The sequence below is a fragment of the Lepisma saccharinum genome, chromosome 9 (genome assembly GCF_977018435.1).
Source record: "Lepisma saccharinum chromosome 9, izLepSacc3.1, whole genome shotgun sequence".
NCBI lineage: Eukaryota > Metazoa > Arthropoda > Insecta > Zygentoma > Lepismatidae > Lepisma > Lepisma saccharinum.
In genome coordinates, this window is record NC_139237.1 from 67454011 (window position 1) to 67471412 (window position 17402).

The window sequence follows — 17402 nt, forward strand, 5'->3', positions numbered from 1 at the left end:
AAGACGGAGTAACAGAAAAAAGAAAAACAAAGAAAATGGATAAAAGAAAAGAAAGAGAATAAAAGAGTAGAAGAGGAAAAGGGAAAGATATAAATGTACAAAGATAGATAAAATGAAGAAAGAAAAGAAAAAAGACACGAAAAAGGGAAAGATCCAAAGAACAAAGAAAGCGATAGGAAAATGGAGTAAGAGAAAGAAAGAAAAAGACGAAAAAGATAAAATGGAGAAGAATGAAAGATAATTATTAGGTGAAAAAGGAGAGAAAGAAACCACGAACAGAGATAGGAGCGTGGAGAAAGACAAGGAAAAGAATGGAAGAAAGAGTAAAAGACGAAAGAGAAAGAAACAAAGGAGTGAGAGACTGCACAACCAATAAAGCATAATCAATATGAAAATATTTGGTCCATACTTAGGCTTAGCCGAAACTTGGAGTTTAACTTTTTGAGGGGCAGAATCTAAACTTTTTATATCACATAAAAATAGCATCCAGGACTATTTTTCTAACTGTTACGTTTATGAAATCATAAAAAAATACTCATTACTTTGCTCCTTGGGTTCCAGGAGGTTAACAAAGTACCATTAACTTCTAAATTTTAATAAACCTGAAAATGGGGGTGCCCCCCTTGCCCCCGCCAAGCCACATCCACGTCTACGTGTAAACCAACACGCTTTCGGTATTAGTTTTGCATTAGCACAAAACTCTCTTGAGGTTTCCTGCCCCCAAGTCGTAGCCGCGCCACCCCACGTCAGACAGATTAGATTGCGTACTAATTGCATTGTTGCCAAATTATGCCCCACTCCCTAGGAGACGTTCCAGGTGGCCTGAGTTCGAGATGGTTTTAATTACGTAAAATACCAACAAACGATCTCCCCTGTTGCCTACGTGCGCGTAATTAGCCAAGAGAATACGGCTTCCTTAAATGAGAATTCCCATGTTTTGTTGCAGAGGCGGGGAAATCAATTACAGACCGATGCAAGGAAAACCGACTACGGATATGCTTTATTTCGCAAGACCTTGGGGCTACGAAGCATCTAATTTCTACAGGTGGCGTCACCACCGAGTGGAGGGCGAAATCTTGCAAAATTTCCAATCGCAAATACTGAAAAGAAAACCGCTTAGAAATTGAAAGAGAGAATATAAGACTGTCAGCCATAGGTATCAGCAGAATGTTTTCAACGCAAGGTATATGCTCTAAAGGCATATATTGGGAATCATGACGTCATTTTTACGTGCCATCGCAAAATAGTTATATTTTAAGACAGCAGGGGAAAGAGGAAGGACAGAAAATAAAATAATGAGAAAAAGGAGAGAGAAATATAAGTAAAAGAACAAGAATAAGGTGGGACAGAAATAAGAAAACTTAAAGAACTAGAGAAATATGGAGAGAATAGAAATATGGAAAATAAATGGACAAGAGAAGGAGGAGAGAGAAAGAAGGAAAAAGAAAGGGAGAGAAGAGAAACTGACAGACAAAGAAACAAATGTTCAGCAAGAGAGGTACTAAGCAGGATGGAATATGCACTAAGATAGGAATGAAAGCGAAAATATAGAGAGGACAAAGAGAGAAATGTGGGAAGAAAATACAAATAAAGGAAACAAATGAATATGTAACAAATTCTTCCAAAATTCCAGATGTCAAGTGCATAGAAACTTGAAACCACCGACAATCAAAAGTGGCATCTTCATAGAACGTGACGATATCAGATGAATTATTTGCCCCTTTGTTTACAATTTGCATTACAGAAAGAAAACTGTAGTTATAACGAAATATAATATTTCATTGACTAAATTACTTTTTATTTTGTATAAATTTGGCAACTATGTAGTGAAAAGATGTGCGCTTGCGGTGTGTAAAATGCACGTGCGGCAAGTGCATACTTTCACTCTCATGTCTTGGTTTACATCTTTCCCAGTAACTTGAGAATATCACCCTCCTCAAAGTTGGGGTAGATAAAAGTTCCAAATGGCATTTTGAAGTCCCCCCCCCTCTTTAAATTGCAGTAATTTAATCAATTACTTTATGAGTACGAGGAAGAATCCAGTCCCGATTAGCCTATCTGAGAATAACATAGACTTAAAACCAACGACACACAACAAATATTGTAACTGCAATAACGCTATCTATGAAATGTAGCTGGAAGTTACAAGAAGGGAAAAAGTGCAGTATCGATATTATTTATGAACTATTGTAATTGGAGCCAGAGCTCTGTTTATATACACACAGAGCATTCCGTGACATTCGCTACGAGACTCTGCGGCAAGCGCCCCGGCGTCAGCGCTTGTCTTTCCCGGTGAACGGGGTCCGCGACAGTCGCTTGAGTCGGCTATTAATATTACAGTTTCCATATTGTCTACTAACTTTGACTACAGAAGGTGTTGAAAATGATGTCCCTCTGCTGCAACACATTCCTGGCATCTCCGAAGGAAATTGGCATTTGCACGTGCAAGTTCGTCTACTGTAATTCTCCCGATTTCTCGTACAATACTCTCTCTTTTAACTCACGGATGGTGTGCGGACTGTATTTGTATACTTTATTTCACCATTTTTCTTTCCACTTTTATTCAGAACTAACCTTGTTACTCTAAACTTTTTTACGAGATTTAATATAAGCGACTGTCGCGGACCCGTTCACCAGGAAAGACAAGCGCTGATGCCGGGCAGCTTGACGCAGTCTCTCGTAGCGAATGTCAGGGAATGCTCTGTATGTATATATATATATATATATATATATATATATATATATGATAGATAGATAGTACGGTGCAATACAGTACCTATTTGATACCCGGTGGAGACACATAGTGGTTCGGATCCAACTTTTAGCTGTAGGTCCAGTACCGATTAGCCTTTCTGTGCATAAAGTGGACTTAAAACAAATTACTAACACCCCATCAGACTAATGAATGTTAAAAGTAACCTACATTAACAGTAATAGACATAAATTAAAAGTGTGGAGAAAAATCCAAATTCCCCTTTCGTGCCCATTATCACATTTCTCCCACATTCTTCTTTAAGAGCGCCACCCTTTAAAAAAAAATCCAACTGAAAAACTGCGGGAAGCAGCGAGTTTCCATGACGTCCGCAGTGCGACGGGAAATGCGGATAGATGGTAGCACAATAATAAATCCTCTTAAATGTACTCTTACTCATTTCGTTTCCCCCTCCTTGGTTTTCACGAACTACCCTTTTTATGCTTACATTTTATTTCCTAACTTTCCCCCTCTACTTTGCGTTTTCTGCAAAATTCGTGGCAATTGAATGTACTTTACTCAGAGCACCAGATGTTCCGAGTGAAGAATTGGATTTAAAAAGGAGCACAGTACGAATGAGTAATAACCGTCTAAATTGAGATACAACTGCATTAATTTGACGATATGAAAATATTTTACGTGCTGGCAGTTTTGTTTGTGTGAGAGTTTGTACAAACTTTAATGTAACTCATTTTTATCAAAGTTGAATGTGAAAATTTGACACCACACTATTGATAGCAATATACACTTATTAATAAAGATAGTGAATTAAGCATCACATGCTGCTTAATTACAAACAATATTAAATACATTACCTTAAATTGCGTCAGGATATTGGAAAGATCTGGAAGAAATTAAACGATAAATTCAATCCATCATCTTACTCTTGTGCCACTCTGTACTGTACAACATTGAGCTTCTGTTGTACAAATGGCTTCCTAGATGGCGCAGTGGTATGTAGCATCCTCGCCTTGTAATCAAGGGGTCCCGGTTTCAATACCCGCTGGAGGCACAAGTGGTTCGGATCCCACTTTAAACTGTAGGTCCAGTCCCGATTAGCCTTACTGTGCATAAAGTGGACTTAAAACACCAAATCAATCAATCAATTCTGTTGTATCAAATTCATCACAAAAGATACATCTACATGTCCTAGCTCATAGATTATCTTGTTCGTTCGTTAGAGTTTATCTTTGAAGTTCACTTTTTTTCAGGCTAATCGGAACTTGAGTTTAAAGTTGCCTCCACCGGGTATCGAAACCGGGCCTCTTTGGTTACAAGACAACGACGTTACCCCTACGTCATCGGGGATGTCCTCTTGTTCATTCGTTTCTGTATGTTGTACCGGCGCAATTCTGCCAATTCCATGACCTTCGATATAGATTTTAACTATGAGTAGCGAGTGCCTGCTACAACTATTAATAATTTCAGGACGGTAACATGCCGCAAATTTGCTTTAACTGCGGCTATTCTTTGTATGTTTCACGAGTTTTGCTAAACTCTTGGTTTCGATACGGTATATAAGCATTTTAAGATACACGCAAAATTTTAATGCGGTTGTCATGGAATTGTTCAATTAAACACTAAAATTCCAATAACATTTATTTATTTTGGTATACAAGCCAAGCAAAAATCAAGAGGCATTGCACGATTCAGTGTAGTTTTTAAAATAAGGTGCAAATTTGAGGTATTTCAATGTATTTTTTTAAAAAATCACCACTGCAGTAATCGTGCAATTCATATTATTCTATACAAGATAACCATATGCTGCTTGCTCAGTGAGAGTTCAGTATTACGGTTCCTTCAATAACAGCAATACTCCTATTTGCCCTAAAGCGTGGGATAATTAGTAAGACACGTATTGTCATTTTGCTTTGATGCTCAGATTAATTGAAGCCATCTTTGGAAATGAATGAAAATGATCTTTGCTTTGCAATAGTACTTTGTTCTATCTCTGAGAAATTAAGTATTGAAATAGCTCTGAACAATTATTGTGACATTCAAGTTATCTATCTTCTCTTGAATACTAATGCCAACATTTGTCCGGTCTTTGCAGATATGGTTGACCATCAAGGATATTAATGGGTTGAAAGCGGAGTGACGAACAACTGTGCAAGGATGGAGGAAAACGGAACCGTTCCGGAAGTAGTTAAAGAGGAGGAGGAGGAGGAGGGGAGAGACGACTGCCCTAAGGACTTGCTGAAGCCACCCGCGCTCCTGGATCGTTCTCAGAGGAGCGTCAGCGAACAGGACCTTGCAGAAAGGGCGGTCAGCCTGGAGAACCTGGAAGAAAGCGAAGTCATCGTCGGCGAAGAAGAGGAAAGTGAAGGTGACGAGGAAGAGAAGAAGAGGAGCAGCGAGGATGACGAAATGGATAAGACGCTGACGAGTGGTGTTGACGCGGTGGGCAAGGTGGAAGAGATTGAGATGTTCAGGGTGAGTGGTGAAGGTAGTGATAGTGGTGTGGAGGTGAACTGTGACAAGGAGAAGATCGAGGTGATAAGTGTAGTGGTTGAAGAGAAGGTCGAGAGTGCAGGGAACGATGCCGAGGATGCCAGGACCGTGACTGGGAGCGAGTGCTCTGGTGACGACATGGATCAGCTTCCGGACGTGAGCGGGATCGGCAGTTTGGCGCAGGACAGGATCCTGAACGATCAGGTGCTTCAGATGACGCTCACTTCCGTCGTCATAGAGGACGGTTACACCAGCGGGCTAGATTCGGTGAACAGTGAACTAGTGCAAGCGTCGTGCGAGTCTAGCTTGATCAGCTTCTCCGGCAGGGAGAGCTGCTGTAGGGATGACGATAACTTAGTCATCGGCGACGTCACCCTGACGTCGTCTTTCGAAGCGGACAGGCTTCCCGAGGCTGTGATCGCGGAAGAACTCAAGCTGTCGCTGGACAGCGAGTGCACCACCAGCGAGTGCGAGTCTGCAAGAAGTACCTCCACCGCGAACTCCAAGAAGAAGGAGCCCATCTCCAAGAAAGGCACCCCGAACGGTAAGGGTGCCGCAAGAACCACCCCACCTTCCCAAAGAACAAAACCGGGCATTCGGTCGTCGGTGAAGTCTCAGATGACCTCGAGCCTGCGAGAATCGGACAGCAGGTCTCCTAGAAGCAACACGACGCGGGTTTCGAAGCAAGGGTCCATCACGCCCAGGCAACAGGCTGAACGGGACAAGTCGACCTCTCGAACGAGTAGCAGCAGCAGCACGAGGACGAACAGAGGTGCAGGGAGTTCCCCCATGTACGGCAAGGACAACTTAAGGAATGTGAACTCGACGCAAGTATCATCGTCTAGAACGCCTTCCGTAGGCCCGACTTCCAGACGCCAGAGGGAGACGTCCACTCCGAGACAGAGTTCCAACCACCCGCGGACAGAGTCCGGAAGAAGTGCTCAACGATCGAGCGGAGACGGAAAGACTGCTTCAAACAAATGTACAAACGTGGGGAAATCGCCGAGAGACTCGAAACCGCCGGTACCTATCAAGGAAGAAAAGAAGGTGACGGTTGCCGGCAGAACAGAAAGGTCCAGAAGGTCAAGTGGGGACAATCCGGAACCTAGGAAGGTGAGAACTCGAAATATGGACATGGACATCATAGTGGACCGTTACGGCACCGTCAGGCGAAGAGGCAGGAAGCCTAGGGAGCTGGATCTGGACGTCTTGCCTATCATGGAGAGTACCGCTACGGCTTTGGAGAAGTACGCGACCCTTCCAAGACGCCGCTCCGACAAAGAACGAGGGTTGATAAGGAGTCTGTCGGTGACGAGGGAACCCAGTCTGAACCGAGCCGCCAGCCTAAGGAGGCAAAAGTCGCGCGAACCGACAGGTTACCGATCGGACACAGAGGACACGAGGATCACTGAGCGACGGGAGAGGCACTACCGCAGCAGCACCTTCCACGCGAGGTCCCTCCCGCCGTACCCACGCAGGGAGAAGGTGGTGATATTCCAGGAGACGGGGATGCAGACCGCCCTGACGCAGCAGGACATAGACAACGCGTTATCAACAGTCGCAGCCCTCAGGCAGAAAACGCACAAGAGCATCACGTCGCAGACGAGCGCCTCCAAAGAAGAGGAGTCCGAGACTTCAGAACCGGAGAAGGAAGCAGAAGAGTTGTCCCAAGAGGAGAAGACCAACGTGGCGATGGTGCTGGATCTGCTGGACAGCGTGCCTCTGTCCAAGTGCGACCAGGGGGTGCAGGCGGACGAAGGCCTTCCGCAGCAGGAGAACGTGGAGGAGTTGGTGTCGCAGCTGAAGAGGCTGAACGATGAGCACTCGAAGCTCCAGGCTGAGTACGCACGGCAAAGGCAGAAGCTGCTGCAGACCGAGCAGGAGAAGGAGGAACTGTCGAAGCAGCTCAGCGAGGAGAAAGCGGAGAAGGTGGAGGTGCAGCTGGAACTGGACAAGACCTCCAGGAGAGTCATGGGAATGCTGGAGAGCATCGAGGGCGTCGAGAAGGGTGAGTACTCTACCTTTATTATTGTTGTAGCTAGCAGTAAACCGATAAATGTACTTTCCTCAGGCATTTCATACCGGACTAGAAAGTAATTTCGTCATTGGTGAACTTAGCGAAATCCTACTGTTGACATGATGGCAACTGTAATGTTACATTGTCATCGACTTCCTATGATAAAGAGCACGAATTTATAGTCACCAAAGTATAGAGGAATAGAAAGAATGTCACTGTAAGTGTGAAGAAATGAAGGCGTGATAATCGATACAGCCAACGGCAAGTGTGATTGGGGGCTAATTGTCCACCATCATGTTCATGGGATTCAAGAATTGAAACAAGAAGAATAAGCAGAGAAGAACCTTGGCTCCAGCACAAGTACAACTCTATTCCCTAAAACACACAGAATGAAGAAGAGAAAAGAACGAAAATAGAGACGTATAATGTGCTTACTATTATGGCTGGAAAAGCACAATACTTTAAATACAGAAACACTCGTACTTCCACAACTAGGGGACCTATGGTGTCAGAATATCCTCTCCATTCTGTAGGCTTAGTTTTCCTTAGGCAAATGAGGCAAAATAATTAATTTCCTCCATCTACCTATTAACACTTTCATTCAAATTGCTTTTTAGAAGGCGAAACCTCTTCTGTATACACGGAAGATGGAATGACAATATTAAGATTGACTTGAAAGTAATTTGGCCAAGGATGGGTTGATCTTGCCCAAAATAGGGAGGAATGGGAGAGTTACGTTGATGTTGCTGCGGCAATAAACCTTCGGGTTTAGTATTGTCGGAGTGTTATTTTATAAGGCTGTAACTATGTTCTAAATTCGATGCCAGTAAGAAATGTTATACAGCAAATGTGGATGAGTACATACGTAAGTCAGACTAAATTTGCTGTAGGAAGGGGTATAAAAAAGACGCATAACGAAGGGGAGGGGGTTACAGCTGCAAGGCATCCCAAATGCATGCAGTAATGCTAATAGTGTGCATTGGTAGTTGGTACTGTAAAAGCAAACTTAGGATACCCTGATAAATTTTGACTGGAGAAATAACTGTCTGCAGCCATCCAACTGCCGTGAAAAAACAACAACAAAAAAACAGGTAACTTCTAACAGTGTGCTCAGAAAACAATACATTATCAAAGTTGCTGTATTTTCAGTTTAGTGACTACCATGAAAATAAGAAACTTCCAACACTTGGCAACACTGGAGACCATTGATGAATATGAGCATTGGGCATTTTGTGAGCGCTCTGAAAGCATGCAAAAAGAAGGAAAGAAAATACGAGAAGGAAAGAGAAATAAAACTACGGAAGGCACGCGTAGTTACAGAAGGTAACAGGCATCTAATAGGGTTCCCAATATACTTACTCTCCCTGTCTCTTTTAGCAAAGGCGTTTTCTGCGAACCACAGTTTCCATTTTCGGCGCCAAAGCGATAGAAAAAAGAGTAAATGGCAACCAAACGTGATGCATTGGGTAAGCACGAGTTCCTAACTTTACGTTCAGCTGCTGCCGTCAAACTTACCATTCTTGTTTTGAATTCTCGGGAAGAGAAAGGCTTATTTTTCTCACTTGTTTCCCACGTAAGCATAATCGTAAAGAAACTGACATATTGGAATTTAGGGCCTTGAGTGTGCTTGGCACATTATTTTCTAAATACTACTGCAAATGAACAATAACAGTGGGAACAATTCGTGGGAATAATGCTGTGTTAATTGCGTGGAGAACAAACATTAAATGGACTTTCGTACACTGAAAGTATCTTGTGTAGAATGAAGCAGTGAGACATTTTCGTATTTTTGAAGTCTTAAGACAACCAAATCAAGAGTTTAGTTAAAACCAGGGATGACGCCAACGGAGAGCCAGGTCCACCTCAAAGTTAGTGTGGCCACGTCACGAACTCAATAAACAATTATTTACGATTTTTAAAAACTGCTTCCATACATATAGTTAAGTCTTCACTGTATGCATATTTCCTTGTGTATTCAGTCCAGACATTCTAAATCCGTGCTTTTTTTGCTATTCTTTCGCGTTCTTTAATTTACTGAGTAAAGTTAAAATACTCGTAGCAAATGTTGTAATGCATATCGCCTGTTAAATGGGGTGAACTTTTAGATTTCCTTGCCAAGCTGAAGGTGGAGAGATAAGCAGGATAGGCAGTGGCGGCGATTGGGTTTGAAGGAGGGGGGGTTTCAAGGATAGTTGACTTTCCCATGGTAGATATGTTTTAGCATAGTGATGTAGCAAAAAGTGGGGGACACTGATCGCCACCATTGAGAAGAGGTACAGGAGGATTAGAACACGAAGAGAGGGAAGAAAGAGTGTGATAAAGGAATAGAGAGAATACACAGAAAATTTATTTCTTTGAATTAACAAAACGAAAAGCTTTCCCAAACGTGTTAACTATATATATATATAAAAAAAAATTGGTTTCCTTATTAGGGGCCAAGCAAATTTGAAAATTATTTTTTCGGAAGGTAGTCGTGAATATTTCGGTAAATTAGGCTTATTTTTCAACCCTTCATTTTATGGAAAAGTTTTCTCTCTTCCCCCCCAACTTAGTGTTGACAGTAAGAAAAGGTGGGGATTGTGTTTCAGCTTCACAACGTATTTAGTCGCGTTCCTCCCTTCGCCAGACTAGATGGAATCTCTGGAAGTTAGGGGAGGTTATCTATAATGGATCCTCTCTCCAAGGTGGTTTAATTTTGGTTTCTTCTCGCCAAGAGCAGAAGGGGAGCTGTGTTATGTAAACAACATGAAAACTGCTTGCCTTGAGGCGCTATTTCGGAATCCTACCTAAAAACAAGATAAAAGGACTTAATGGTGAGATAAATTTTATCTTGAATTAAAATTTCCACATTCGTTTTCTGGTTGTAAGGCCAGTATCAACTGTAATGAAACATAACAATTCGTTTGTAAATGTGGACTAAAATGCCCAACTTGAAACTAAGCCCAGTTTTATACTTTGTATCCCAGAAGCATGGACGTCCGCAGGATTTTTTTTTCCATGGAGGGGCAAGCAAGGTATTTTTTTTCCACAGGGGCAAAGAAGGGAAATTTTCCCCCATAATAATGTTCTCCCCTAAAAAAAACTGCTTGAATTTGGATTTATCAAGTTCATGCAATAATTAACACATATAATTGTGGGTAAAATGAGATTATACGGATGAAATATATAATTTTTTGTTCATTTTCATTTTCCAGGGGGTCACTGTCGGACGCCCATGGCCAGAAGCACACCTTTTCAACAAGAACTGATTTTAAAAGAGTCATCTTACAGTTTCTTTATTTTACTTACACGCTTCCGTAAGGTGTAATAAATGTACAATCATATCTTTCTCTCTCTCTCTCATATATATATATATATATATATAATCACACACACACACACTCTCACTCACTCACTCACTCTCTGTTGATGAAGAGTTGTTTGTCTTTTTGTACTTTTCACAATGCACAGAAATCAAACAGAGACCACTATCGACTGTCCTTCATGGTACTTCTGATCCATGTTTTTACGTGCCGATGGATACTGTAAAGAAAATGTAATAATACAAAATGACGGGGTGTGAATTTACAAGATCAGATCCTCACTTCGGAAAATGATTTCCCGACTTTTCGTAATCCCGAACAGTCTAAAAATATCAAATAATATTATTTGAGTTTTTGTTCTAAATCCAGTTTATGCACAGATAGGCGAATCGGTGCTGAACCCACAGTTTAAAGTGGGATCCGAACCACTATGTGCCTCCACCGGGTATCGAACCCTGGACCCAAAGAATCTTATCTAAAAGAGCTTAATTCTTGGTATTTTTCGTACTATAATTGTCTGAAATATCTTGAAATTAAGTTTTTATTCCAGAAGTGCAAAAACAATGGCTTGAAGGGGAAATAGCCGTCTCGAGTCACTACTTGTTTTCGTTCGCTCGCTCCACAGGTATCCAGAACAGAGTACATGTGGGAACATTCCAGCGAACAACGATAACTAATCGGAACGATTTCGTGGACTATGAATGACTTGGTCCCCTTATTCACCTGGTTTAAATCCCTGAATTTTCTAATTATGGTTTTCTGGATAAGATCGAGTCTGCAGAAAAAAAAAATAGAGCACAGTTAAAATTTCGAAAATAGACACTCCGCTATAGGAGGCTAATTCTATACCTACGTAGTGACTTTTTTTTTTTTTTTTTTTTTTGCGTGCGTGCGTGCGTGTGTTATGGTGACTTCTGATGGAGCTTCCAATGAAGAGAGAGTGCGTTCATGTTGGTCCTGGGCCGAGATAGCGCGTGACTGCAGACGGGGCGGCACGGCTGGAATGCCGGCATTTTCGAGCCGTGACGTTGCACTTATTTTTACGCACATATTTTTAGCATGCAGACAATTATTTGTATTGCATAACGAGTACTGACCTGTGTTATAGGAGTTGTTCAAAGTGATGGCCAACTGCATTCACACACTCCCGGCATCTTCTGATAAAATTTTAATTGACACTTAATTCTTGTAAGTTCTGTTCATATATTACCTTTCAGTTCACCTACGTGCAGTAGCGGTGATGTGCCAACGCATTTAGGCGCGTGGGAGACAACCGTATATCAGAACAATTTGGTTCGAGATGCTAGAACTCGCCATTATCGAATTAGAAGCCATTAAGTATGATTTCGCTTGTTGCAAGTTGAGAGCGGAAGCATTAATTTAATACCATTAGTCGCATTGCCTCGGAAGATTTGTAGCCTCTGAATGACGATTCAAGACACCATTGTACCAGAGCCTCACATATATATATTATTTTGAATTTAAATTGATTTGGGTAGGCTACATAGTTTCGTATTTCTCTGAAACATTCTTGTGCATTTTTTTTAAGTGCTTCTGTCCATCAAATGTTATGTTCCTAGCTGTAGTAGTTCCTGAGGAATAATAATAAAAATAATATATCTTTATTGAGCGGTCGAGGTTCAGCCTATGCTGTTCTCCCACCTAACCCTTGTCAGAATACAGTCTACAGTTACAAACGGTATATATATCCAACGAGAAGAAAAAAGAAACAAGACAAAAAATAATAATAATAATAATAGTAAATAAGTAAGAAAGATGAAGAAAAACATATGGACAATTTTAAAACAAATAAGAACTGTAAAGATACAATTAATGAATATACGAGGTGTGGCTAGAAAGAAACCGGATTGTTGCTACAAAATCTTTTATTGGTTATTTTGTACAAAACGAACATTAACCCCTTCAAAGTACTCCCCTGCACTATCGATACACCTCTCCATATGAATCTTCCATTGCTGGTATCAGTGCTGGAAATCATTTTCTGAAACCATGTTCATGACCTCCGTCGCTTTTGTTCTCACATTCTACGGTCGTAAATTTGATTCCCTTCAGTGCTGATTTGACCTTTGGGAGTAAAAAAAAAAGTCGCACGGAGCGAGATCCGGCGAATAGGGTGGATGTTCTAACACTGGGATCCCATTCTTGGCCAAAAAGAAAGCTTTGAATGACAATGCCGTTTGGACAGGAACATTGTCCTGATGAAGAATCCATGACTTGCTTTTCCACAAAACAGGTCGTCGTCGTCTTACTCGCCCACGAAGTGTCCTCAGCACAGTAATGTAATAATATTGGTTGACAGTTTGACCTTCGGGTACCCAATTAACGTACACAATCCCACGGATATCGGATCAATTCACTGACATTTGCAATGTTTGATTCCGTTTTTGACGTGCAAGGTCGTCCAGGACGCAAGTCGTCTGCGATCACTTCTCGTCCCTCTTTAAAACTTTGAAACAAATCAAACACTTGCGTGCGTGATAAACACTTATCTCCGTACACTTCCTTCAACAAATCATAAGTTTCTGTGGCGCATTTTCCGAGTTTCATAAGAAACTTCACATTGATACGCTTTTCCACTTTCACACTTAACATTTTTCCGACGGAGCACAGATGTACGGTTCACTTCGTCCAGAAGCTACATCGGAACTGATCGCTGCGCACTCTGGGAAATCACACCGTCGATAGGCAGGATATCACGTTATACATTCATGCACCGCTTGACTTTGACGCGGTTGCCGTTTGTCGACAGCAACGTCTATCCGGTTTTTTTTCTAGCCACACCTCGTATGTATACACATAAGACAAATTTTAAATACATTCATTAAATACAATATTAAGTGTGTGTATATATATATATATATATATATATATATATATATATATATATATATGCACACACACATGTACACGTAAATGCATATTGTCAATGTTGAATGGTGCAAGAAGAGAAATATTTGACATGAAGTAATACCAAGTTCTTACATTGACATTAATCCGTTGTGGGATGTATGTGTGCTTCTAGCTTCTAACTGTTTACGTAGTAGATAGTCCTTTGCTTTGGATTTTAGTTATTGTTATGGGCAATTTATTCCAGGTTGAAACTGCATGTTGATTTGAAGGAGGTGGTACTGTAATGACATGTAAAAAGCTTGTTATGCCCTCGCGTGGAGTGCAAGTGTATTTGAGTGCCTATAAGTTTTCTGAATAGATAATTTGGTTTACTTACTTTTAAAATTTTGTTTATGAAAGTGATATAGTGCAGATGCCTTCTTCCATCCATTGTTAATATTTTCTTTGTGTTCAAATGAGGCAGGATATGTTCATATTTTCTTATGTTCAATGCAAATCATATACAAGAATTTTGCATCACCTGAATTTTCCTTTTATCTCTTGACTGAGACCCCAGGGCCATAAACTACATCAGTAATCAAAGAGTCCCACAATAAGAGCTCAACGAGCTTCAGTTTAACTTTTTGAGTTAGATAATTTTGAGACCTATATAAATTTCTGAGAATGAAGAATGCTTTCCTACACAGTCCATTGATGTGTTCTGTCCAAGTAAGAGAACTATCAATCACCAAACCCAGGTTTTTAGATGTTGTTTTATGCGGTATGCAGGTCCCATGTATTTTCAAGACCATGTCATCGTTCGTAATTGATTGTCTGTTCCCCAGTAACATGTATGTAGATTTGTTGGGGTTTAATATCAGTCCATTGGAATCACACTAAGTGGAAATCGTTTCCAATTCATCGTTGAGGACCATAACATCACGTCTAACTGTAATTGGTGTGGTAGGTAGGTATATCTGTGTGTCATCAGCATAGAGATGATATGCACATGTTTGTATTGCTTTCGATAAGTCTGCTGTGTATAAAGTAAACAATAATGGCCCCAATATTGATCCCTGAGGCACCCCAGATTTTATTGGCACAGATTTTGAAAATGATAGTGGAGTGCCAGGCATTTGTACTTTCTGGTGTCTGTCTGTAAGATAAGAGTTGAACCACTTGATTGCTAATGGGCTGAAGTTATAATATCAGAGTTTAGCTAAAAGTAGATCATGCCGTACACTATCGAAGGCTTTGCTAAAGTCTAGGAGGACTAGTATGACTGCACTCCGTTCATTCATGAAATTAAGGAAGTCATCTACTACTTTTGTGGGCTGTACTATGTTTACTGCGAAAACCTGACTATAATTCTGGTAATATATTGTTCGCATCAACAAATTTGGTAAGTTGCTGACACACTACTTTTTCAATAATTTTGGAGACAACAGGCAGCAAGCTTATTGGTCTAAGGTCATCAAGACTTTGAATATTCTTCTTTGCTAGTGGGATTACGTGAGCTTCCTTCCATATGGATGGAAATTCTCCAGTGCAGATAGAGAAATTGATGATTTGTGTTAGTGCAGGCAGTACAAAGGGAAGCGATAACTTTAACATTTTAACTGTGATTTTATCAACTCCAGCTGCATTTGAGTGTATACTATGTATTGCCTTATATATATGTCAAGTTCTGTTATTGTTTTAATTGTGAAACACAAATCTGTAGTATTCTCATTCTTGTTTGTCATGAAGAAATTGTACTGTTTTTGGATAAGTGTTTCAGAAAAATTGAGATTCTGTGTTACACTAACAAAATGGTTGTTTATATGTAACATCTGCATCCCTAAGATTAAGTGGAAGGGCATCAATATTATTTGTAGTTTTATCAACAATACCTAAATCTTTTAATTTTTTTGTTCATATTTCTGCTGTTTACATGGGATGTGAAATATGCTTTCTTTTCCTGTCCTTTTAATTGATGTTGTGAAGTTACGGAGATCCTTGTAATGTAGCCAGTCATGTGGGTTATTTGTTCGTTTAAATCTACGTAAGGCATTATCCCAGAGTTTCATTACTAGTTTTAATAAATTTGTCCAATGAAGAAACTGCATTGCTTTAAACAAACATATACCAGAAAGAGAATCGCCCAGACAGTCTGAATGTAGAAAATGAAGAAGACATGCCTGATGATGAGAAAGGATACTTTATCCTGAATGAAGAATTTGAGCAAGCACTCAAAGAAATGAGGAATGGAAAAGAAACGGGCACTGTTGAAATTCCTGTTGAACTTATCAAATGCCTGGGAGATGGAAAAAGAGAAATACTGCACTTATGGAATGAAATCTATGAGAAAGGGGATTGGCCACAAGATTTCACGGAGTCTGTTTTGGTACCTCTGCAGAAGAAAAGCAATGCCAGAAAATGTTCTGAGTACAGGACAATCAGCTTGATATCTCACTCTGCAAAAATTCTTCTAAGAATTCTGAACAGATGCCTATACTCGAAGGTCAGTGGCGAGTTAGAGGAAGAACAGTTTGGTTTCAAGAAAGGAAGAGGTACAAGGGATGCAATTGGTTTACTGAGGACCATTGGGGAAAGATGTTTAGAGAAAGGAAAAGAGGTGTTTGTAGTATTTGTAGACCTGGAGAAAGCCTTTGATATAGTGAATTGGGTTAAACTTTCAGAAATTCTGAAGAAAATTTGTGTAGATTGGAAAAAGAGAAGACTTCTAAGCAACTTATACATGAATCAACGAGTTAAAGTGAGAACAGGAAATGAAATGACAGAAGGATGTGAAATTGGAAGAGGAGTACGACAAGGATGCTGCCTATCGCCTACTTTGTTTAATATCTATTTAGAAAGATATAGTGAAAAATTATTTCCAGGGCACAGGAGGTGTCAAATTGGGAGGAAGAAGAATAAACTGCATAAGATTTGCTGATGACATGGCATTTTTCGCTGATGATGAAAGAACCATAAATAGTATGTTAGAAGAGTTAAACAGCAGCTGTGAGCAGTATGGGATGAAGATTAATGTAAACAAGACAATGGCAATGGTCATAGGATGGAAACCAAGGAATATTAATGTGAGAGCAAACAGTGAAAGAATCCAGCAAGTGGCTAGCTTCAAGTACCTCGGATGCACTATAAGCAGTGACATGAGCTGAAACCAAGAAGTGAAAATGAGAATCTCAATAGCAAAAGAAGCTTTCAATAGAAGATAAAAGTGTTTTTTGTGGACCCATGGACATAGGTCTAAGGAAGAGATTAGTGAAATGTTTTGTGTGGAGTGTAGCACTATATGGTGCAGAAACCTGGACGTTAAGAAATGAAGAAAAACGACTCTAAGCTTTTGAAATGTGGACATGGTGAAAAATGGAACATGTAAAATGGATGGACAAGGTAAGAAACGAAGCTGTACTGGAAAGAGTTGGTGAAAGATGATCTATAATGAAGACCATCAAGAAGAGGAAAAGAAACTGGTTAGGACACTGTGTAAGAAGGAACTGCCTGCTAAGGGATGCCTTGGAGGGATTGGTTGAAGGATGAAAAGTCCGTGGAAGAAAGAGATATCAGCTTATAGATGATATTAAATTAACTGGGTCATATGCTATTACGAAGCGTAAGGCAGAGAATAGGGAAAGTTGGAGATTGCAGTAAAATACCTGCCAATTAGGCAGAAAACAATGAATGAATGAATATATTGCTATTGGAGAACTGTGCTATATATTTCTACACAGTGTTTTACTTTACCTGCTTTTCTATGTTATCTAGTAACATTTAAGGTTACATGCTTGAGAGAATAATGAAATACACATGATTTGAAAATTTTATTATTGTCATGTATGCCGATATCACATGCTCTTAAATATGTGTAACATTTCTGTTTATTTCAGTATCCAATTATATATGTGATATTTATTTCACTTTGTGTGTTTAGCATTGTAACAATTTCAGAGAAATGCAGTTGTATTCTAATATTTTTTAAATAATTTTGCTTTTTTATATATATATATTCAAATCAATATTTGTT

At 40.1% G+C, this 17402-nt stretch overlaps 1 protein-coding gene across 3 annotated transcripts in view; it reads left to right on the plus strand.

The window, feature by feature from the left end:
- The window catches only part of corn (microtubule-binding protein cornetto), a 162598-nt gene that overhangs the window by 90568 nt on the left and 54628 nt on the right, over positions 1 to 17402 (plus strand). For all 3 annotated transcript variants that reach the window (XM_083128334.1, XM_083128335.1, XM_083128336.1), the window contains exon 3: positions 4806 to 7211. In XM_083128334.1, coding sequence (XP_082984460.1) covers positions 4868 to 7211 — 2344 coding nt within the window. In that variant the 5' untranslated portion in view covers positions 4806 to 4867. The remainder of the gene's footprint in view (positions 1 to 4805; positions 7212 to 17402) is intronic.